This window comes from Ranitomeya imitator, chromosome 4 (assembly GCF_032444005.1).
Source record: "Ranitomeya imitator isolate aRanImi1 chromosome 4, aRanImi1.pri, whole genome shotgun sequence".
Lineage (NCBI taxonomy): Eukaryota > Metazoa > Chordata > Amphibia > Anura > Dendrobatidae > Ranitomeya > Ranitomeya imitator.
The window spans coordinates 33,208,248-33,228,003 of record NC_091285.1 but is presented as its reverse complement, the minus strand read 5'-3'; the positions used below and the strand labels follow the sequence as shown (position 1 = coordinate 33,228,003).

The following is a 19,756-nucleotide window of genomic DNA, read 5'->3' as shown; positions in this document are numbered from 1 at the left end:
CTCAACACCAATTCCCTAACCAACCTAATCACGGGGGGAGAAGAGGAAGATAAACTGTTGATAACTGACACGACACTCAAGTTATCACAATGGAATCGTACCCGACGATCCTTAAAATTCTCGCCCCAAATAAACGCTGCCACTACAATTGGGAACAACTCCAACAATGCCAAATTTTTGGTTAGCCCGTTTTGCCGCCATTCTTCCGGCCACACTCCGACACTCCATTTGCCTGCACAGTAGGCGCCATAACCGGCTCCCCCTGCTGCGTCCGTATAAATTTCACAATCAAAGGCGTTCAAATCCTCCTGCTGAATCAATGATCTGCCATTATAATTTTCCAAGAAACGCTGCCAAACCAACAGATCGTCCTTGTGCTCCCGGCTCAAACGTATGAAATGATGAGCTGCACGGACTCCCGCCGTAGCTCTGGACAACCTTCGGCAAAAAATCCGGCCCATAGGCATGATCCGGCACGCAAAATTTAAGCGCCCTAGCAACGACTGTAACTCCTTCAACGTCACTTTCCTCAATTTTCCGATTCTGGACACCTCCTGCTTCAGCAACAACAATTTGTCGTCGGGCAACCTGCATTCCATCTTTCTAGAATCGATAAGAATCCCGAGAAAACTTAAGACCGTACAGGGACCCTCTGTTTTCTCCTGCGCCAAAGGGACCCCGAAATGCCCGGACACCCATTCCATGGTGGCCAATAAATTACCGCAAACCGCAGAGTCCGGGGGGCCCACAAACATGAAGTCATCCAAATAATGAATGACCGAAGCAACATCAGAAACGTCTCTAACAACCCATTCCAAAAAAGTACTGAAAGTTTCAAACAACGAGCAAGAAATGGAACAGCCCATCGGCAAACACCTGTCTAAATAAAATTCTCCATTCCAAAAACAACCTAGTAACGGAATGCTCTCCGGATGTACCGGCAGAAGCCGAAAGGCAGACTCGATGTCTGTCTTCGCCATCAAGGCCCCCGCTCCGTACATACGAACCCATTGCACTGCCGCATCGAACGACGTGTATACAACCGAGCATAATTCCTCCGCAATGCCATCGTTAACAGAACAACCTTTTGGGTACGATAGGTGCTGGATTAAACGAAACTTATTTGGCTCCTTCTTGGGCACCACCCCCAATGGAGAAACGATCACCCCTTCCATAGGCAGCGAACTAAACGGGCCCGCCATTCTTCCTAACTCCACCTCTTTTGCTAACTTACTCGAAACAACATCCGCATGTAAACTTGCTGACCTCAGATTTTTTGTAGAAAAGGGGACCGTATGATTCGGGTGAGGAATCCTAAAACCTTCAGCAAAACCGTCCCTAATCACCACCGCCTTCAACCGGTCCGGATATCTACTTAGATAAGGGGCCATCTTTTGAAGCCTCACCGGCGTCACCCCCATGACCGCTACCCCCTGCTGGCTTGCCCCTTGCTTTTCTGAAACATTTTGAAGCCCCGTGTGAAGCTCCGCTACAATGGGAACACACGTGCTTAAACCTGCAGGTATTGCCATACTTGCACTGGCCGTCGTTGAACTGCCAGCACGTTCCCGTTTTTTCCTTCGCCCCTTGATACCCCTGTCCTCCTCCTCCCCCTTGTCCTGATTGCTGACTACTACTCCCCGCGCCCCCTTGAAAGGACTGCCCGTACCTCACAGGGGCCATCACCTTCAGCCACAATCCAATGTCCTTATGCTCCCATTTTATCTCAGGCCTAACCGCCTTCCGCTGCCTGAATTGTTCATCGTAACGCTGCCAAGCCTGGCCCCCATACGTACGATGTGCCTCACCAATAGAATCAAAGTAACAGAAAAGACCCGAGCAATTTTCCGGGAATTTTTCTCCTATCACACTGGCCAAGATAGCAAAAGCCTGTTGCCAATTAACAAACGTTTGCGGAATCAGGCGCCAACGCCTTTTTTCCTCCTCTTCCTTTTTGCTATCATCTTTTTTCCCTTTGTCCAGATTAAATTTTTCCAAAGGGAGGAGGGAGAAAATCTCGACAAATTCATCCTTCCAGATCTTCTCCTTCACCTCCTTCTTTAAATGGGCACCGAGGGGACCCTCAAAGCACACAAAGACCTCCCCTTTTGCCCGATCATCCAACTTTATCTCATCCTTCTTACCCGTCTCCGTTTGAACCGACACTGACACCCCAGCTGCCTGGGCCGACGCGGCCGCCCCAGACCTCACTAATTCACCGGAGCCCCCTCCCCCGGCTGTACTAACAGGATCCACCAACCAAGCCCCAGCAGGTGACCCTCCCATATTACTTGCTGGCCCCGCGTCCAATCGCCTCAAAATATGCGACATACCTGCCAAAAGCTCTCTAACGCCAGGAAGCCCAGAACCAGCGTCCCCTACCCCCTCCACTAACCCCACCGTACCCGGCACCGAAATAGGAATAGACATGTACTCACGAGGCTGCGCAGGTGCTGTGTCCCCACCAGCCGTGTATCCGGAATCCCGCTGTTCGCCATCTTCTGGATGTTCGCTCTCAGATCCGGGGTCGTCGCTGCCGCTGAATTGCCCCAGGCCCGCGCCCCTGGCCTCCACGTCACCAGGGGGGACCGAGACTGGCGATACACTCCTGTCGCTGGACCTCCTGGCGGATCTTGACCTGACGGCTGTTTGCAATCCACCTCGGCCTCCTGGCCTACTTGCCCGACCGGCACCTGCCCCACGACCAACGCGTCCCGGGCCCAGCTGAACCACCGATGCCAGCCTGCCCGTCGCCCTACTCTGTCGTCTCGTGCCGCTGCCAGGCCCACCTAGGGGAGGTGAGCCCGCCGCTGTCACCGCTGCTCCATAGCTCCCCCTCACTGCTGCCGTCGCTGGACTCCTGGCTCCTCCTGTTGTCGCCGCCGCTAACTGTGCTGTAAGTCTGCTGTTCCTGGCGCCGCTGGGGGGCGCCGCACTTCCCCTCGATCCCGGACTAGGCCGCACTACCTGTGCGGCCCTCACCGCTGACGTCGCTGTGCTCCCTTCTCCTCCTGACTCTGCCGCCGCTGCCCGCGCTGTGCTCCGGCTGCTTCTGGCACCGCTAGAGGGCGCCGCACCGCCGCTCGCTCCCGGACTAGGCCGCACTTCCGTTGCGGCCCTGGCTTCCGCTGCGGCCCTGGCATCGGGCCGTGCCTGGCTGGTCGCCGCTCCACGTCGCCGCCTCGCGCCGGCAGAGCCGCCGGGTGGATTCCTGCCGGAGGGGGGGACGGGCAGGATGGTCGCGCCGCGTCCCGCAGCCCCCGCAGGGTCCCCGGAGGGGCTCCGCGGCCTGCGCCTGCCGCGCGGTGACATGTCGGGGGACAATCTTTCTGGGGGCCGGGTTCTCCTGGTCCTGCTGCCCCGGCTCCCGCAGTCGCCCAGCAGCCTGGTGAGCTGCTCTTCCAGCCATCCATCGCTCCTGGACCTGGATTCCCTGCGCAGCTGCTCCACGAGGCTGTCTATGGAGGCCATGGTGAGTAGCTGCACACTTCTTCTCTCCTGATGATTCACCTCACAAGTGATCCTTCCCGCACTTCTCCAGCCCCTGCCTCCTTTCCCCACTAGGTCCACCCCTTATTCAAAAATTTCCACCAATCACCTATAAGATCCCTTTTTTTATTCAAAACTCTAAAACTCCCTTCTTGGCAACGCAGTCATGTGGGGGCTTTCATCCAGCTGCGCCCATTACAGCCCCCCTTCTTTCTTTCATGTACCCGGATCAGTCGTCCTGGCCCCTTTGCAGAGAAACAGCCCCAAAGCATGATGTTTCCACCACAATGCTTTACAGTAGGTATGGTGTTTGATGGATTCAACTCAGTATTCTTTTTCCTCCAAACACGACAAGTTGTTTCTACCAAACAGTTCCAGTTTGGTTTCATCAGACCATAGGACATTCTCCCAAAACTCCTCTGGATCATCCAAATGCTCTCTAGCAAACTTCAGACGGGCCCGGACATGTACTGGCTTAAGCAGTGGGACACGTCTGGCACTGCAGGATCTGAGTCCATGGTGGCGTAGTGTGTTACTTATGGTAGGCCTTGTTACATTGGTCCCAACTCTCTGCAGTTCATTCACTAGGTCCCCCCGCGTGGTTCTGGGATTTTTGCTCACCGTTCTTGTGATCATTCTGACCCCATGGGGTGGGATTTTGCGTGGAGCCCCAGATCGAGGGAGATTATCAGTGGTCTTGTATGTCTTCCATTTTCTAATTATTGCTCCCACTGTTGATTTCTTCACTCCAAGCTGGTTGGCTATTGCAGATTCAGTCTTCCCAGCCTGGTGCAGGGCTACAATTTTGTTTCTGGTGTCCTTTGACAGCTCTTTGGTCTTCACCATGGTGGAGTTTGGAGTCAGACTGTTTGAGGGTGTGCACAGGTGTCTTTTTATACTGATAACAAGTTTAAACAGGTGCCATTACTACAGGTAATGAGTGGAGGAAAGAGGAGACTCTTAAAGAAGAAGTTACAGGTCTGTGAGAGCCAGAAATCTTGATTGTTTGTTTCTGACCAAATACTTATTTTCCACCATAATATGCAAATAAAATGTTAAAAAAACAGACAATGTGATTTTCTGGATTTTTTTTTTCTCAGTTTGTCTCCCATAGTTGAGGTCTACCTATGATGTAAATTACAGACGCCTCTCATCTTTTTAAGTGGTGGAACTTGCACTATTGCTGACTGACTAAATACTTTTTTGCCCCACTGTATATACAACACAGTTTGTGAATCATTCACCGTCCATGCTTCGGCAGTCTTTTAAACAGTGATGAACTTGTGCAAAATAAAACAATAGGGATCCAGGGTAAACGAAGGGACCCCTTTAAGGATTAACCCTAGACGGGTTCAAGTAGCAAAAGAGCAGGAAACAAAAAGTTAACTATTTACATTTGTCAGGGTTTAGAGGTTTATTCTCGCGACGGTAGGTTGCAAGGCATCAGTTGGTAGCTTACACTTCCTAGCCTGGAAAGATCTGTGTTCGGCTTCTCATCCGATGCGGTATCAATGTCACTAATCAATTTTTCAGGTATAATCTGGGTTCGAATGTCAATGTTGGTAGTGGTTCAGTAGCGGCAATAATGCCCACTGTGGTAGTAGTATTAGGATTTGTCAGTTCAGAGTTAGTCTTAGTCATGGCAGCAGGTGGCGCTGCTACTGGGCTCATCAGTAGGTCTTCTGTCCCTGGGGCAGGGTCGTTCTTCATACCTGCTTCAGATGCGGTCCCTCCGGTGCCGGCCTGCTCCGTCTCCGCTGGGATCTGGAACGCTGACTGCGGGGCCTTGCGCTGTGGCCTTGTCATCTGTTTGCAGTATCTCGCTTTCCGGCAGGGCCTTGTTTTCTGGCTTCGGAGCACTGGAACTTCTTTCTTGCTCCGGACTAGACGAGGCTGTCGACAGACGTCTGGTGAGGCCCCCGATGACGGTCTCCTTCCACCCGGCCTCAGTGCTCAGCTGCGTCCGCCGGAGTTGATCGCTGAGCTCATCCACTCTGGCCTGCAGGAAGTCGGGGCCAACAGGTGACGCCTGGCCGCGGTATCTCTCTGGGTAGCTGGGGGAGTCCTCGGCTTCCGACCCCACGCTCCGATCCCGGGCGGCTGGCCATGGCGTCTCCCACGTGGCTCACTACTTCTCCCTCCTTGTCCTTTTCCCGCTCTCTCCTTCGTGGGCGGTTTCGCTTCCTTTGTCTCCGCCCACCATTGAGGATCAGGAGGCGGATCTCGGCTGCTGACGGACACGTCCTCAAGGTACAGAAATATTTAGACTGGGCGGCCATTACTTTTCGCACTTCTCAGTTCGTTCACGCCCACAACTCCACGCCCTTCTTCTTCTCCTGCGCTCCTCGTGGCGCGGCAATGGCGGCGGTTTTGGTGGGAATCTTGGCGGCAAATAGCAATACACAGTCTTTGCAATAAATCACAGTTCAAGCACAATTCAATCACAGTTCCAAGGCACACATGACCTGATTCTTCAGGCTTAAGTACATCCTGTTCTTGACGCCAAGTTGGAGCGCCCCCAGACACAGGGCCACAGGTTCTCGGTACCGGTCCTCTCTGTCTCAGTTCTAGGGCTGTCACGGTGGCTGGACCCGGTCCGTGACCCTGCTAAGGGGCGTCCAATGAAAGGGGTGAAGGTAGTTTGTCAAGGGTTCGTGACGCCTCCTGTGGTATTTGGTCAGGGTGACCGACGCTGCTTAGGGGTCCGCTGGGGTGATGGAATGGCAGCTGGATGGTATACCTTCCCACAGGTGAAGTATGTCCCCAGGGCTTCCCAGTGTGTAGGTGGTGGATGGTGTAAGGCGCAGTTAATAACGAGGACACAGGGTTGCAGTCTCTTTACCTTTTACTGAAGACTTCGGGGTCCTCAATCCAGAGCACTACTAACAGGGCTGGCTGAGTCCGGCCGGTCCGAAGGCACATCCAGAGTTCCCTTTGCAGGTGGAAATCAGTGCCTACCACTAGCGCCCGTGTGTTGTAGTTGTTCCCTGCTGAGCATTCGGGATAGTCCTCACAACTTCTGTTCTCGTTCTGTCTCTTTCTCTCTCTCTCTATTCGTCCCCCAAGTTATCTGGATAGGACGCACCCGTTTGACGGGAAGGCTCGGAGCTATTCTGGGACCCTAGAGACGCCCCTCTCCACGCCTGCCCCCTATGTCTGCCTAGGTGATGTATGGTAGACAGCCAACCTATAATTAACTGTCCTGCGGTATTTGAAGTAAGGCATAGTCAGTTACTTCCTCGGTGTTCCAGTCACCGGCTACGCGCCTCAGTAGGAAGTTGCCTTTCTCGGAGCATGACTCCTACTGGCTCTCCTTTGTGCTTGATCTCGTTTCTCACTTTCCACAATATCCTTCTCTTCTTGTCCTTTCTTAGGATACCGCCGCAAGGTAGTGCAGGCGCGGTTCCGTTGCTTTCTATTCGTTCTGCTAGGCCCCTGTCAGGAACCCACCCCTGACAGGTCCTCCCTGGAGCTCTCCCAGACTGCGTTCTGTTCTAACTTCCTATCCGACCCCTAGTTTTACCAGTGAGAGGAGTGGCCTAATACATAGTGCCTTTTGCTCCCCCTAGTGGCCGGAGTGTGAAGTGTAATGTGTGCTGTGATACCTGGTCAGGTGATCTCCTTTAGTGCAATCAGACATAACATCACTCCCCTTAGCGGCAGAGCGACATTACTGCAACGACCAGGACTCTAGGGCGCTGCACTCGCTTCTTTACGTGAAGTGGGGCGAGTCTTTGTCTCTTTACAGGAAGTGGAGGAGGGTCTTTGTCTCTGTACAGGATGCTGGAGCGGGTCTTTGTCTTTCTACATGAAGTGGGGTCAGTTCTTTGTCTCTTTACAGGAAGTGGGGACGGGTCTTTGCCTCTTTACATGAAGTGTGGTGGGTCTTTATCTCTTTCCTGGAAGTGGAGGCAGGTCTTTGTCTTTCTACAGGAAGTGGGGGTGGGCTTTTGTCTGTTTACAGGAAGTGGAGGTGGGTCTTTGTCTCTTTACAGGAATTGGGGGCGGGTCTTTGCTTCTTAACGTGAAGTGGGGCGGGTCTTTGTTTCTCTACAGGCAGTGGGTTCCGGTCTCTCTCTACAGGATGTGAGGGCGGGTCTCTGTTTCTTTACAGAACGTGGGGTTGGGTCTTTATCTCTTTACAGGAAGTGGAGGAGGGTCTTTGTCTCTTTACAGGAAGTGGAGGAGGGTATTTGTCTCTTTACAGGAAGTGGAGGAGGGTTTTTGTCTTTTTACAGGAAGTGGGGGTGTTTTTTTTTGTTTCTTTACAGGAAGTGGAGGAGGGTCGTTGTCACTTTGCAGAAAGTGGGGGCGGATCTTTGTCTCTTTGCAGGAAGTGGGGGAGGGTCTATATCTATAGAAAGTGGTGGTGTGTCTTTGTCTCTCCTGAGGAAGAGGTGGTGGGGATTTGTCATTCTGCTCTCCTCTCTGTCAAACTGCATACAGACATAACAGAGAGGTGGACTTTCAGTTCAGGGCCAGTAAACCATTGAAAAGTGGCTAATGCAAAGCATACTAGAGTGAGGGAAGGAAGTTCCTGCACCTATAGTGCTTGCAGAATGCTCATAAATGGGATTCAACCACTCTAAAAGAGTGGCTGAAAAGTTAAAGCATTGTTCCCTGCTGGGCAGGATGAGGGCAGCAAATGTAGTGAAGCAAAATAAGGTTTACAAAAAAATGTTTTTGCTCTATTTTTTTTAGCATCCAACATATGCAGAAGTGATGGTGATGATTGAAGGGAGGGAGATGATTCTTACTCTTCAGAAAAACCAGTGAGTATGAAGTGATGTCCAACATGTCCAGTATAATAGAACTGCAATATTGTGTTTATTACGTGGGCTGTGTGTAGAGCTATTACTATACTTTCATATGGCGGTATGGTTTACGCACATTATGGGAGTATTTTCTGTTAAGTGTTATGGCGGTATTAACTGAGAATTTCCCAAAAACTTTAGTGACCAATCAGTTTGGACGGTAAATGAATGCGGCGCTTTGTGGTCATACATTACTCATCCAATAGTCGCGGCAGAAGTCATTTTTCATTATCTTGTCCCTTTAAGTGTCAACGGCCATCGATCACTGGTAGAGATATTTTCAGATCCTAAGAGCTTCCTGTCCCCTGACATGGGAGGGATATAACGGACTCGGCCTTTTATGTCAGAGGACGTCGGGTTAAAAGAAAATCTCAGATCAATCTATTGAAAGCAACAAAAGGGCAGTTGGTAGGAAATGGGGATAAGAAGCTGCGGAGCTGGGAAAAAGCTGGAATCTAGGGTGTGGGGCTGAGATCTATGGTGTGGGGCTGAGATCTATGGTGTGGGGCTGGGATCTATGGTGTGGGGCTGGGATCTATGGTGTGGGGCTGGGATCTATGGTGTGGGGCTGGGATCTATGGTGTGGGGCTGGGATCTAGGGTATGTATGGATCTAGGGTGTGGGACTGGGATCTAGGGTGTGGAGCTGGTATCTAGGATGTGGGGCTGGTATCTAGGGTGTGGGGCTGGGATCTAGTGTATGTATGGATCTAGGGTGTGGGACTGGGACCTATGGTGTGGGGCTGGGATCTATGGTGAGAGGCTGGGATCTATGATGTGCGGGGCTGGGATCTATGGTATGGGGCTGGGATCTATTGTGTGGGGCTGGGATCTATGGTGTGGGGCTGGGATCTAGGGTATGTATGGATCTAGGGTGTGGGACTGGGATCTAGGGTGTGGAGCTGGTATCTAGGATGTGGGGCTGGTATCTAGGGTGTGGGACTGGGACCTATGGTGTGGGGCTGGGATCTATGGTGAGAGGCTGGGATCTATGATGTGCGGGGCTGGGATCTATTGTGTGGGGCTGGGATCTATTGTGTGGGGCTGGGATCTAGGGTGTGGGGCTGGGATCTAGGGTGTGGGGCTGGAATTTAGGGTGTGGAGCTGGGATCTAGGGTGTGGGGCTGGGATCTAGGGTGTGGGGCTGGGATCTAGGGTGTGGAGCTGAGATCTAGGAGCTGAGATCTAGGGTTCAGTGCTGGGATCTAGTGTTCGGTGACTCATATGTAGGGCAGATATAATTTCCTACTTCCGACTTCTGGCAATCGGGACAAATACATCCACGAAGTCTACAAGATGAAATCTGAACATTGTAAATTTGTCTCCATCTTACCGTTTGGGATCAGGATCAACAGATATTTGCTGCCATCTGTCTGACAAATAATCCTCATTTATGGTTTAACAAAATTGATCATTTTCCCGACGCCAATATGACCAAACACTTTAGCATGAGCCGACAGCTGATCTCCCGATGCACATGCAAAATATTAGAGCTGGGCATGTCAAGAAACTCACTCGTAGCAATGAGAGCAGTGCCGAGTGGATCAGCAGAGAAGAGTATGTCACGAGAATCACTTGTAGCAATGTAGAAGAGCCCAGTGACACAGCAGATCTGGGTTTATCAGGAGATTCACATATAGTCATATAGCAGAGGCCAGGGAAACAGCAGAGTTGTTTGTTAGGAAACACACTTGTAGTAATGAAGCAGAGCTCAGTTGGTTAACAGCGTTAGGTAAATCGGGAGAGTCCCTTGTGACTCAGTTGTAGCTATGAAATAAGTACCAGTAGATCTGTAGCAGTGTAGCAGAGCCCAGCAGAATAGCAGATGTGGGTATGTCAGGAGAGTCACATGTTGTCATGTAGCAGAGTCCAGTGGAATAGCAGACATGGATACATCAGGAGACTCAATTGTAGCAGTGTAGTAGAGCCCAGCCGAATACGAGAAGAGGGTTTGTCAGGAGACTCACATGTAGTCATTTAGCAGAGACCAGGGGAACAGCAGAGTTGTTTGTCAGGATACTCACTTGTAGTAATGAAGCAGAGCTCAGTTGGTTAACCATGTTGGGTAAGTTAGGAGAGTCCCTTGTGACTCATTTGTAGCTATGTAATAAGTACCAGTAGACCTGTAGCAGTGTAGCAGAGCCCAGGAAAATAGCAGTAGTGGGTATGTCAGGAGAGTCACATGTTGTCATGTAGCAGAGTCCAGTGGAATAACAAAGGTGGGTATGTCAGGAGACTCACAAAGTGATGCAGTAGAGCCCAGCAACAAAGCAGAGTCCGATGGCATCAGCTAATACCTGAATACTCAGGCGGTCTATGGCTTCCTGAGCTGGCCTTAGACTGCAGCCTCAGGGATGCGTATTGGGTTACCACTGGAATCGGTCACACACAAAAGCAGAGGAAGACTGAAGATCCCAACTCTGGAGCTAGGACAGGCGACATCTTCTGTTGGGGACAATACTTTACACCCCGTCCACATCTGACGGTCTACTCGCCGCCGTCAAAGCAAGTCATGCTCCGCTCATATCGTAGCACGCCGACCGCTTGCTTATTTCCTCATGTTGAAGAGGAGCTGACAACGAGATTAGCGTGGAGGAATGGCTCTACATTTGTACATACAGTATATCATAGGTTCCTATTATACTAAATGATATTTATATTAATGCACCAGGCTGTTGGTGTGAAGACGCCCTCGGAGATAATCTCCACTTCATTCATGAAAATCCGCAGCACACCCCATCATCATTAAGATGCAAGATACGACCGTAAAAGACACTTTTATGCCCTTGTCTGGTGCGACTGATGACATCATCCCAGTGACATCATCGCCAGCCGTATCTGCGCTGACCCTGCTCACACTGATCTCATTGCAGCCTGAGCATTAAGGGCTTTTATCCAGAATATTCCCCCATGACATCCATCATGCTTTTAGCTTAATGAGACCTGGACGCCTTCCCCCGTCCTCCCTCCTCCCGGTCCTGCTTCATGACAATCCTTAATGACATTATCTTTCTCGGGCTTCCGAGAGACGTAAGTCTGAAAGGAAGAAAGCGAGAAAAAAAAGAAACTGAATGAGTAAGCGAGACGGCAGAAAGAAAACTGATTATTCAACAACTCTCAGAATTGATATTCGGCCTAATTCCATTTAAATGATATAATGCCTCGGCAAAGATGGCGATCTATCACCGCGCCGCACTCGATGAATGTAAATTCTGCAAAATGCCTTCATTGATCTCGGCAGCTCATTAGAAATTTCTTCCGTACATGCCAACTGTGCACCCGGTCAGGATGGCTCTCGTGGGCATTGGCTGCGGCTTGTCCTTTTTGTGCAGGCACTTGTTATGTTGCAGTTCCCCTTCATACATGGCAGGAGGCTCACAGTTATGGATTTTAAAAAAAAGTTTTTGTTGCCTCATCTGACAGCAGCATAGTGTAGAGGCAGAGACCCTGATTCCAGCGATGTATCACTTAGTTTCCTGGGTGCAACAGTTATGATAGAATCACAGTTTTCTCTGCTGCAGATCGAATAGAGCTCGGAATGCTGAGCTATGTATAACCCCGCCCACACCACTGGCAGAAAGCTACCAATCAGTGCTGGGGGCGTGGTTGGACTAGAAGGCACGAGACCCCTAGTCCTGTTGTGATAATCTCCAGCTGATAAAACACTAATTTTATTGAAACCTCAAACACATCCTAGTAAGTGACACATCGCTGGAATCAGACTCTCATCCCCTACATCATGCTGCTCTCAGATTACATAGCAAAACCTGCTGACGTATTCCCTTTAACTCGAGTGTTTAACATGGCTTCTGAGCCCAATATACACTGTCGTTTTTTTTTCCGTTTTTTTTGCATGATGTTTTGATTTTTTTTTTGCCCATTTCTTTATGAATATTTGACAATTTACCGTAATTTCTTTTTATTCTGTCTATTCTTTTGAGAAGATGAAAAAAAATTGGATGTGCTTTTAGATTCTTTTTTTGTTTTGCTGTGTTAATAGTTCGGGTCCGTATATATGCAGTTGATCTTTTTGTTGGTGTTTTTTTTTTTTTCCTTTCTTTGCGTTTTTCTTATTGTTTTTTTCTCCTTAATAACATATTAAGCATTACTGATAAATCTCAGACCCCCACATCCACACACTCCTGCTGATTAGCTCAGGACAAGTTACAACGTGATTTTTTTGCCTGCAAGACCATGTTCACACTGAATATTTTCGTTCAGTTTTTGTAGCGGCTTTTTTTTAATGCAAATAAAAAGCTCTTTTTGACAGTAGTAGCAAAAGATTTGAGATTTCAGAAATCTCATGTATGCTCTTGTTTTTTTTTGTTTTTTTTCCTGACTGATATGGAAAACTGCAGCGTTTTTTTTAACTTTCATCATGTCAGTTCTTTCAGCGTGTTTGCAACATTTTTTTTTACCCATAGAAAGTCAGTGCAAAAAATGCAGCCGTGCACCATAAACAGGTACTGTAGACAAATGACACCCAAAACAATCCACAAAAAACGCTGCAAAAAAAGCACCCAAAAAAGCATCAAAACCTTTTTTGTTTTTTTAAAGCAGTTTTTTCCTGCAGAAAAAATTCTGCAAAAACGCAACGTGTCAACATAGCCTAAATCCAGCTGAAAAACTCAGCAAAAAGACTCGGTGTGAACACACTCCTACGTGGATTGACCTGTGCATGCTTTGCATTGCCAATTTCAGGTATTCTTCACTCCAAATTCTTCACTCCAAAATCAATCACTTGGAAACTGTCAACAATGATGGGTTCCAGTGTACTTTCAGCCAGCAGAGATCTTGTGATCGGTTCCATTTTTATTACACAGTGATGTAAGACCTCTCCGACCCTGGAAATCTAATATGGGGACCAATCAGAGTTGTGCGCTGTCTCCGGAGGGCCATCTGCTTTCTGTAGATCTCTTGAGACAAGGCGGCCATGGCAGCGGAGATAGCGTCTTGCATTTGTCAGGTGTCACCCATGAGAAATGCAAAAGCTTTTAAGCGTTTTTTTTTTTTTTTGCAGAATGGGCATAAAGCTGGGGAGCTGCTTAGGCATTTAATTTGGGTGCAGACTCCACCGAGGGATTTAGATATAACAAAACAAAACGAGAAAAATTCTAACCTTTTTCTTCCATTTTTTTTCGGATTTAGGAGTCCGGTGGGCGGTCCTAGCCTTGATTGACAGCTCAGTCATTAACTAGACCCACCCACTGGACTCCTAAACTCAGAACAAGCAGAATCCTTTACTACCATGTCGGTACTACCCTGATGTCTGTACCGCACAAACAATGTGTCAGGATCCCTTTAATTTATGTCTGCAGCACAGTACAGGTCATAAATGACCCCTCATACGTCCCTGTTCCCACACTCTTAATTTTTCTCCATTTTAGCCATTTCAACAGGGAGGAATAGCAAAAAAGCATAAAAAAGGAGCAAAACCGGATAAATAATTAAGTGGGGAAAAAAAGAGGCACAAATTCGCAGATGTTTACTATCTCGAAAAGTCATCATCTATTCCGGCAAAAGGCTAAGACCCCCATTAATTAATTGTTTTGGTCACATGACAAGTTCATGTCATTTTTGGTTTATGGCCGCTGCGGTATATGTGGCCGCCCATCCCCCTACAAAGATTTATTACCGTCACTGATACTTCCTCAAAGTCACCTTCCACACATTCATCACCAAGGTCGCCCAAGGGCAAGTCTTTCCACTAGCGAAAAAAGATCAGGTGTCCTTATTTATCGCAGCTAATGTTTTTCCTGTTTTGATACGCAGTCAGCAAAATTCAGCATCCTTTTGACATAACACATTGCTTTTTAACTTTTTTTTTTATTGTTTTTATGCAGTGTGATGTTGAAAAATCTGCTGATAAAAGGAAACCGTCAGCAAGCTGGTTAGTCACTGCTGATAGGTGTAAATATTGTGAGGTTGGGAACTTCTGAACTGCTGTGGCGCCGCTAGGGGTTATTATTTAGCTTTTTTTCCAGATTGTCAGCACTACAATTTTTAGAATTGACTGACAAGTACAACCTAAGACCCTACCTGCCTTTGAGGCCCAGTGCCCAAATTACAAGGTACTGGATGTGTGCTCCTAGGACAAAAAAAAGACAATATATTGCCTGTGAATTGGTGGCTCCTGTTATTGTCCTAATACCCAAATCAATTCTTGCCAACAGTCTCCTGAATTGGAGCTTAAAAGGGCCAGAACCTTGTGCCCTCTTGCCAACAGTCTCTTAAATTGGAGCTCAAAAGAGGCAGGACGTTGTGCCCTCTTGCCAACAGTATCCTGAATTGGAGCTCAAAAGAGGCAAGCCCTTGTGCCCTCTTGCCAACAGTCTCCTGAATTGCAGCTCAAAAGGGGTAAGACCTTGTGCCTTATTGCCAACAGTCTCTTGAATTGGAGCTCAAAAGAGGCAGGACGTTGTACCCTATTGCCAGCAGTTTCTTGAATTGGAGCTCAAAAGAGGCAGGGCATTGTGCCCTCTTGCCAACAGTCTCCTGAATTGGAGGTCAAAAGGGCCAGAACCTTGTGCCCTCTTGCCAACAGTCTCTTATATTGGAGCTCAAAAGAGGCAGGACGTTGTGCCCTCTTGCCAACAGTCTCTTAAATTGGAGCTCAAAAGAGGCAAGCCCTTGTGCCCTATTGCCAACAGTCTCCGGAATCGCAGCTCAAAAGGGGCAAGACCTTGTGCCCTATTGCCAACAGTCTCTTGAATTGGAGCTCAAAAGAGGCAGGACCTTGTGCCCTCTTGCCAACAGTCCCCTGAATTGGAGATCAAAAGGGGCAAGACCTTGTGCCCTTTTGCCAACAATCCCTTGAACTGGGGCTCAAAAGGGGCAGGAACCAGTAATTCTAGGGGCACTGTTTTTTGTTTTCCTAATCACATACAACCCTATAATGTGTCAGCCTATCCTTCCCTTAATGGTGTAGGACACCCTGGGCCATGGAGATTTTCTGGGCCCGATTAATTATTTGCATTTTTCTCTTAAGGGGAATCTGACATTAGGATCCACCCTCCTAAGCTGTCCATATGGGGGTGTAGATCATAGGAAGCTGGATAAAATGATAGCTTGATTTCTGCGATATGATGTCTTATTCCAGAGAAAGTCACTTTTTTCTTAATATGTAAATGAGCTGTTAAGATCTATGGGTCGGACATAGATCTCCCTGAGAATCTGCCTCCAGAGCTTATTATTATAACGGAAAGGAGGAGTAACCAGTGTGAGAAATATTAATCAGGAGAGCCGACTGACAGTCATTACCTGAGACCCTCTGGCTTTCAGGTATGCAGGTGTAAGCACTCACTGGTACTAACTGATAGCAGGCTCAGCAGTACGTAATTATAGAGCTGGCTGTCAATGAGTGATGAGGCGTGCTTATAGCCACTGCCCTGCAGTGAGCCGACATGACTGAAAGCTTGCATGACTGAAAGCTTGCATGACTGAAAGCTTGCATGACTGAAAGCTAGCATGACTGAAAGCTGGCGGCTCTCGGGAGAAATTAGCAACTCTGTATTATATCTTATCCAAGAAATCTGCATCTTTCTCCTCCTGAACTGATCTTTCATTCCCCATTTTATGAAATAAAAATGAACCCATCAGTAAAACTCCAAACTGCATCACATTGTGGATGGAATATGGATTACCGTGGGCAATTAATTAACTCTGTTTTCATCCCTCAGGCAACTTCTCCACCCGAATTACAGAGAGATCCATTACAGCTCTAGCGACATTCCTATTGTGCATGAACCCAACATGATGGTAGGAACGGCTTCCTTAATGTCAACCTTCTGAACTTTGCACTGGCTTTTGTCTTAAAGGGGATTGTCCAACATTAGAAAATCACGGCTGCGTTCTTCAAAAAATAGTGCTACCCCTGTCCAAAGGCTGTATGTGGTATTGCAGCTGAGTTTTATCCCATATCACATTCTGTATTCAAAAGAAAAATTAAAAATCATGCAATTTTCACACCAGCCACTGGAGTTATTTCGGGTCTCATTATTGTATTTCCACCTTTTTTTTTTTTTTTTCTCTATTTTTTTTTTGTCTTTTTCGCCTGTTTTTCATTTGCACTTTATTTTTTGTAATTTTCTCTTCTTATCTCTATTTTATGTGGGTGAGATTTGAGGGTTCCAGATTTTTTTTTGGCTCAATCAAGTTCGCCTTTTTAAGAAGCCACAAAACTTTTGCACTAATGTATAAAGGGATGGGATGTCCTACAGAGATGGAGAGAAGAAATTCTGAATTTATGGCCTGATGTCGGGAGGTGAAGTTTTAGGCGGTGTCCACTTGTACTGGAATTTCTGATGGTGAAGTGATAACATTTACATCTGCCATCAGTGTCTGATCTGTGGTACCTACAGTATGGACGTGCCATGGGGTGATGTATCCAAGGGTGGTACCTACTGTATGGACGTGCCATGGGGTGATGTATCCAAGGGTGGTACCTACTGTATGGACGTGCCATGGGGTGAAGTATCCAAGGGTGGTACCTACTGTACAGACGTGCCAAGGTGGTGATGTATCCAAGGGTGGTACCTACTGTACAGACGTGCCAAGGTGGTGATGTATCCAAGGGTGGTACCTACTGTATGGACGTTCCGTGGGGTGATGTATCCAAGGGTGGTACCTACTGTACAGACGTGCCATGGGTGTGATGTATCCAAGGGTGGTGCCTACTGTATGGACGTGCCGTGGGGTGATGTATCCAAGGGTGGTACCTACTGTACAGACGTGCCATGGGGTGATGTATCCAAGGGTGGTACCTACTGTACAGATGTGCCATTGGTGTGATGTATCCAAGGGTGGTACCTACTGTACAGACATGCCATGGGTGTGATGTATCCAAGGGTGGTACCTACTCTACAGACGTGCCATGGGTGTGATGTATCCAAAGGTGGTTCCTACTGTATGGATGTGCCATGGGTGTGATGTATCCAAGGGTGGTACCTACTGTACAGATGTGCCATGGGTGTGATGTATCCAAGGGTGGTACCTACTGTACAGACGTGCCAAGGTGGTGATGTATCCAAGGGTGGTACCTACTGTACAGACGTGCCAAGGTGGTGATGTATCCAAGGGTGGTACCTACTGTATGGACGTGCCATGGGGTGATGTATCCAAGGGTGGTACCTACTGTACAGACGTGCCATGGGTGTGATGTATCCAAGGGTGGTACCTACTGTACAGACGTGCCATGGGTGTGATGTATCCAAGGGTGGTACCTACTGTATGGACGTGCCGTGGGGTGATGTATCCAAGGGTGGAACCTACTGTACAAACGTGCCATGGGTCTGATGTATCCAAGGGTGGTACCTACTGTATGGACGTGCCATGGGTGTAATGTATCCAAGGGTGGCACCTACTGTGCAGATGTACCATGGGTGTGATGTATCCAAGGGTGCTACCTGCTGTACAGACGTGCCATGGGTGTGATGTATCCAAGGGTAGTACCTACTGTATGGACGTGCCATGGGGGTGATGTATCCAAGGGTGGTACCTACTGTACAGACGTACCATGGGTGTGATGTATCCAAGGGTGGTACCTACTGTACAGACATACCATGGGTGTGATATATACAAGGGTGGTACCTACTGTATGGACGTGCCATGGGGTGATGTATCCAAGGGTGGTACCTACTGTATGGATGTGCCATGGGGTGATGTATCCATGGTGGTACCTACTGTATGGACGTGCCATGGGGTGATGTATCCAAGGGTGGTACCTACTGTATGGATGTGCCATGGGGTGATGTATCCATGGTGGTACCTACAGTATGGACGTGCCATGGGGTGATGTATCCATGGTGGTACCTACTGTATGGACGTGCCATGGGGTGATGTATCCAAGGGTGGTACCTACTGTATGGACGTGCCATGGGGTGATGTATCCATGGTGGTACCTACTGTATGGACGTGCCATGGGGTGATGTATCCAAGGGTGGTACCTACTGTATGGACGTGCCATGGGGTGATGTATCCATGGTGGTACCTACTGTATGGACGTGCCATGGGGTGATGTATCCAAGGGTGGTACCTACTGTATGGACTTGCCATGGGGTGATGTATCCATGGTGGTACCTACTGTATGGACTTGCCATGGGGTGATGTATCCATGGTGGTACCTACAGTATGGACGTGCCATGGGGTGATGTATCCACGGGTGGTACCTACTGTATGGACGTGGAATGGGATGATGTATCCAAAGGTGGTACCTACTACGGATGTAGCATGTGGTGATGTATCCATGGGTGGTACCCACTGTATGGACGTGCCATGAGGGTGATGTATCCAAGGGTGGTACCTACTGTATGGACGTGGTATGGGGTGATGTATCCATTGCTGGTACCTACTGTATGGACGTGCCATGGGGTGATGTATCCAAGGGTAGTATCTACTGTACAGACGTGCCATGGGTGTGATGTATCCAAGGGTGGTACCTACTGTACAGACGTGGAATGGGGGTGATGTATTCATGGGTGGTATCTACTGTACAGACGTGCCATGGAGTGATATATCCATGGGTAGTATCTACTGTACGGACGTGCCATGGGGGTGATGTATCCATGGGTGGTAACTACTGTATAGACGTGCCATGGGGGTGATGTATCCTATGGTGGTATGTACTTTATGGACGTGCCATAAGGTGATGTATCCATGGGTGGTACCTACTGTATGGAAGTGTCATGGAGGTGATGTATCCACGGGTGTTACCAACAGTACGGATGTGCCATGGGAGTGATGTAACCATGGGTGGTACCTACTGTACGGATGTGGCATGGGGGTGATGCATCCATGGGTGGTACCTACTGTATGGATGTGCCATGGGGGCGAGGTATCCACGGGTAGTACCTACTGTACAGACGTGCCATGGGGGTGATGTATCCACAGGTGGTACCTACTGTACAGACGTGCCATGGGGGTGATGTAACCATGGGTGGTACCTACTGTACGGATGTGGCATGGGGGTGTTGTAACCATGGGTGGTACCTATTGTACGGATGTGGCATGGGGGTGATGCATCCATGGGTGGTACCTACTGTATGGACGTGCCATGGGGGTGATGTATCCACGGGTGGTACCTACTGTATGGACGTGCCATGGGGGTGATGTATCCACGGGTGGTACCTACTGTACGGACGTGCCATGGGGGTGATGTATCCAAGGGTGGTACCTACTGTACGGACGTGCCATGGGGGTGATGTATCCACGGGTGGTACCTACTGTATGGACGTGCCATGGGGGTGATGTATCCACGGGTGGTACCTACTGTATGGACGTGCCATGGGGGTGATGTATCCACGGGTGGTACCTACTGTACGGACGTGCCATGGGGGTGATGTATCCATGGGTGGTACCTACTGTACGGACGTGCCATGGGGGTGATGTATCCACGGGTGGTACCTACTGTACGGACGTGCCATGGGGGTGATGTATCCACGGGTGGTACCTACTGTA

General features: G+C 48.9%; 1 protein-coding gene across 1 annotated transcript in view; it reads left to right on the top strand.

Moving 5' to 3' along the window:
- ADAM19 (ADAM metallopeptidase domain 19) overlaps positions 1 to 19,756 on the top strand; it is an 83,590-nt gene that overhangs the window by 12,597 nt on the left and 51,237 nt on the right. The window contains exons 3-4 of the mRNA XM_069763499.1: positions 8,191 to 8,261; positions 15,982 to 16,060. Of these exons, the coding sequence (XP_069619600.1) occupies positions 8,191 to 8,261; positions 15,982 to 16,060 (150 nt within the window). The remainder of the gene's footprint in view (positions 1 to 8,190; positions 8,262 to 15,981; positions 16,061 to 19,756) is intronic.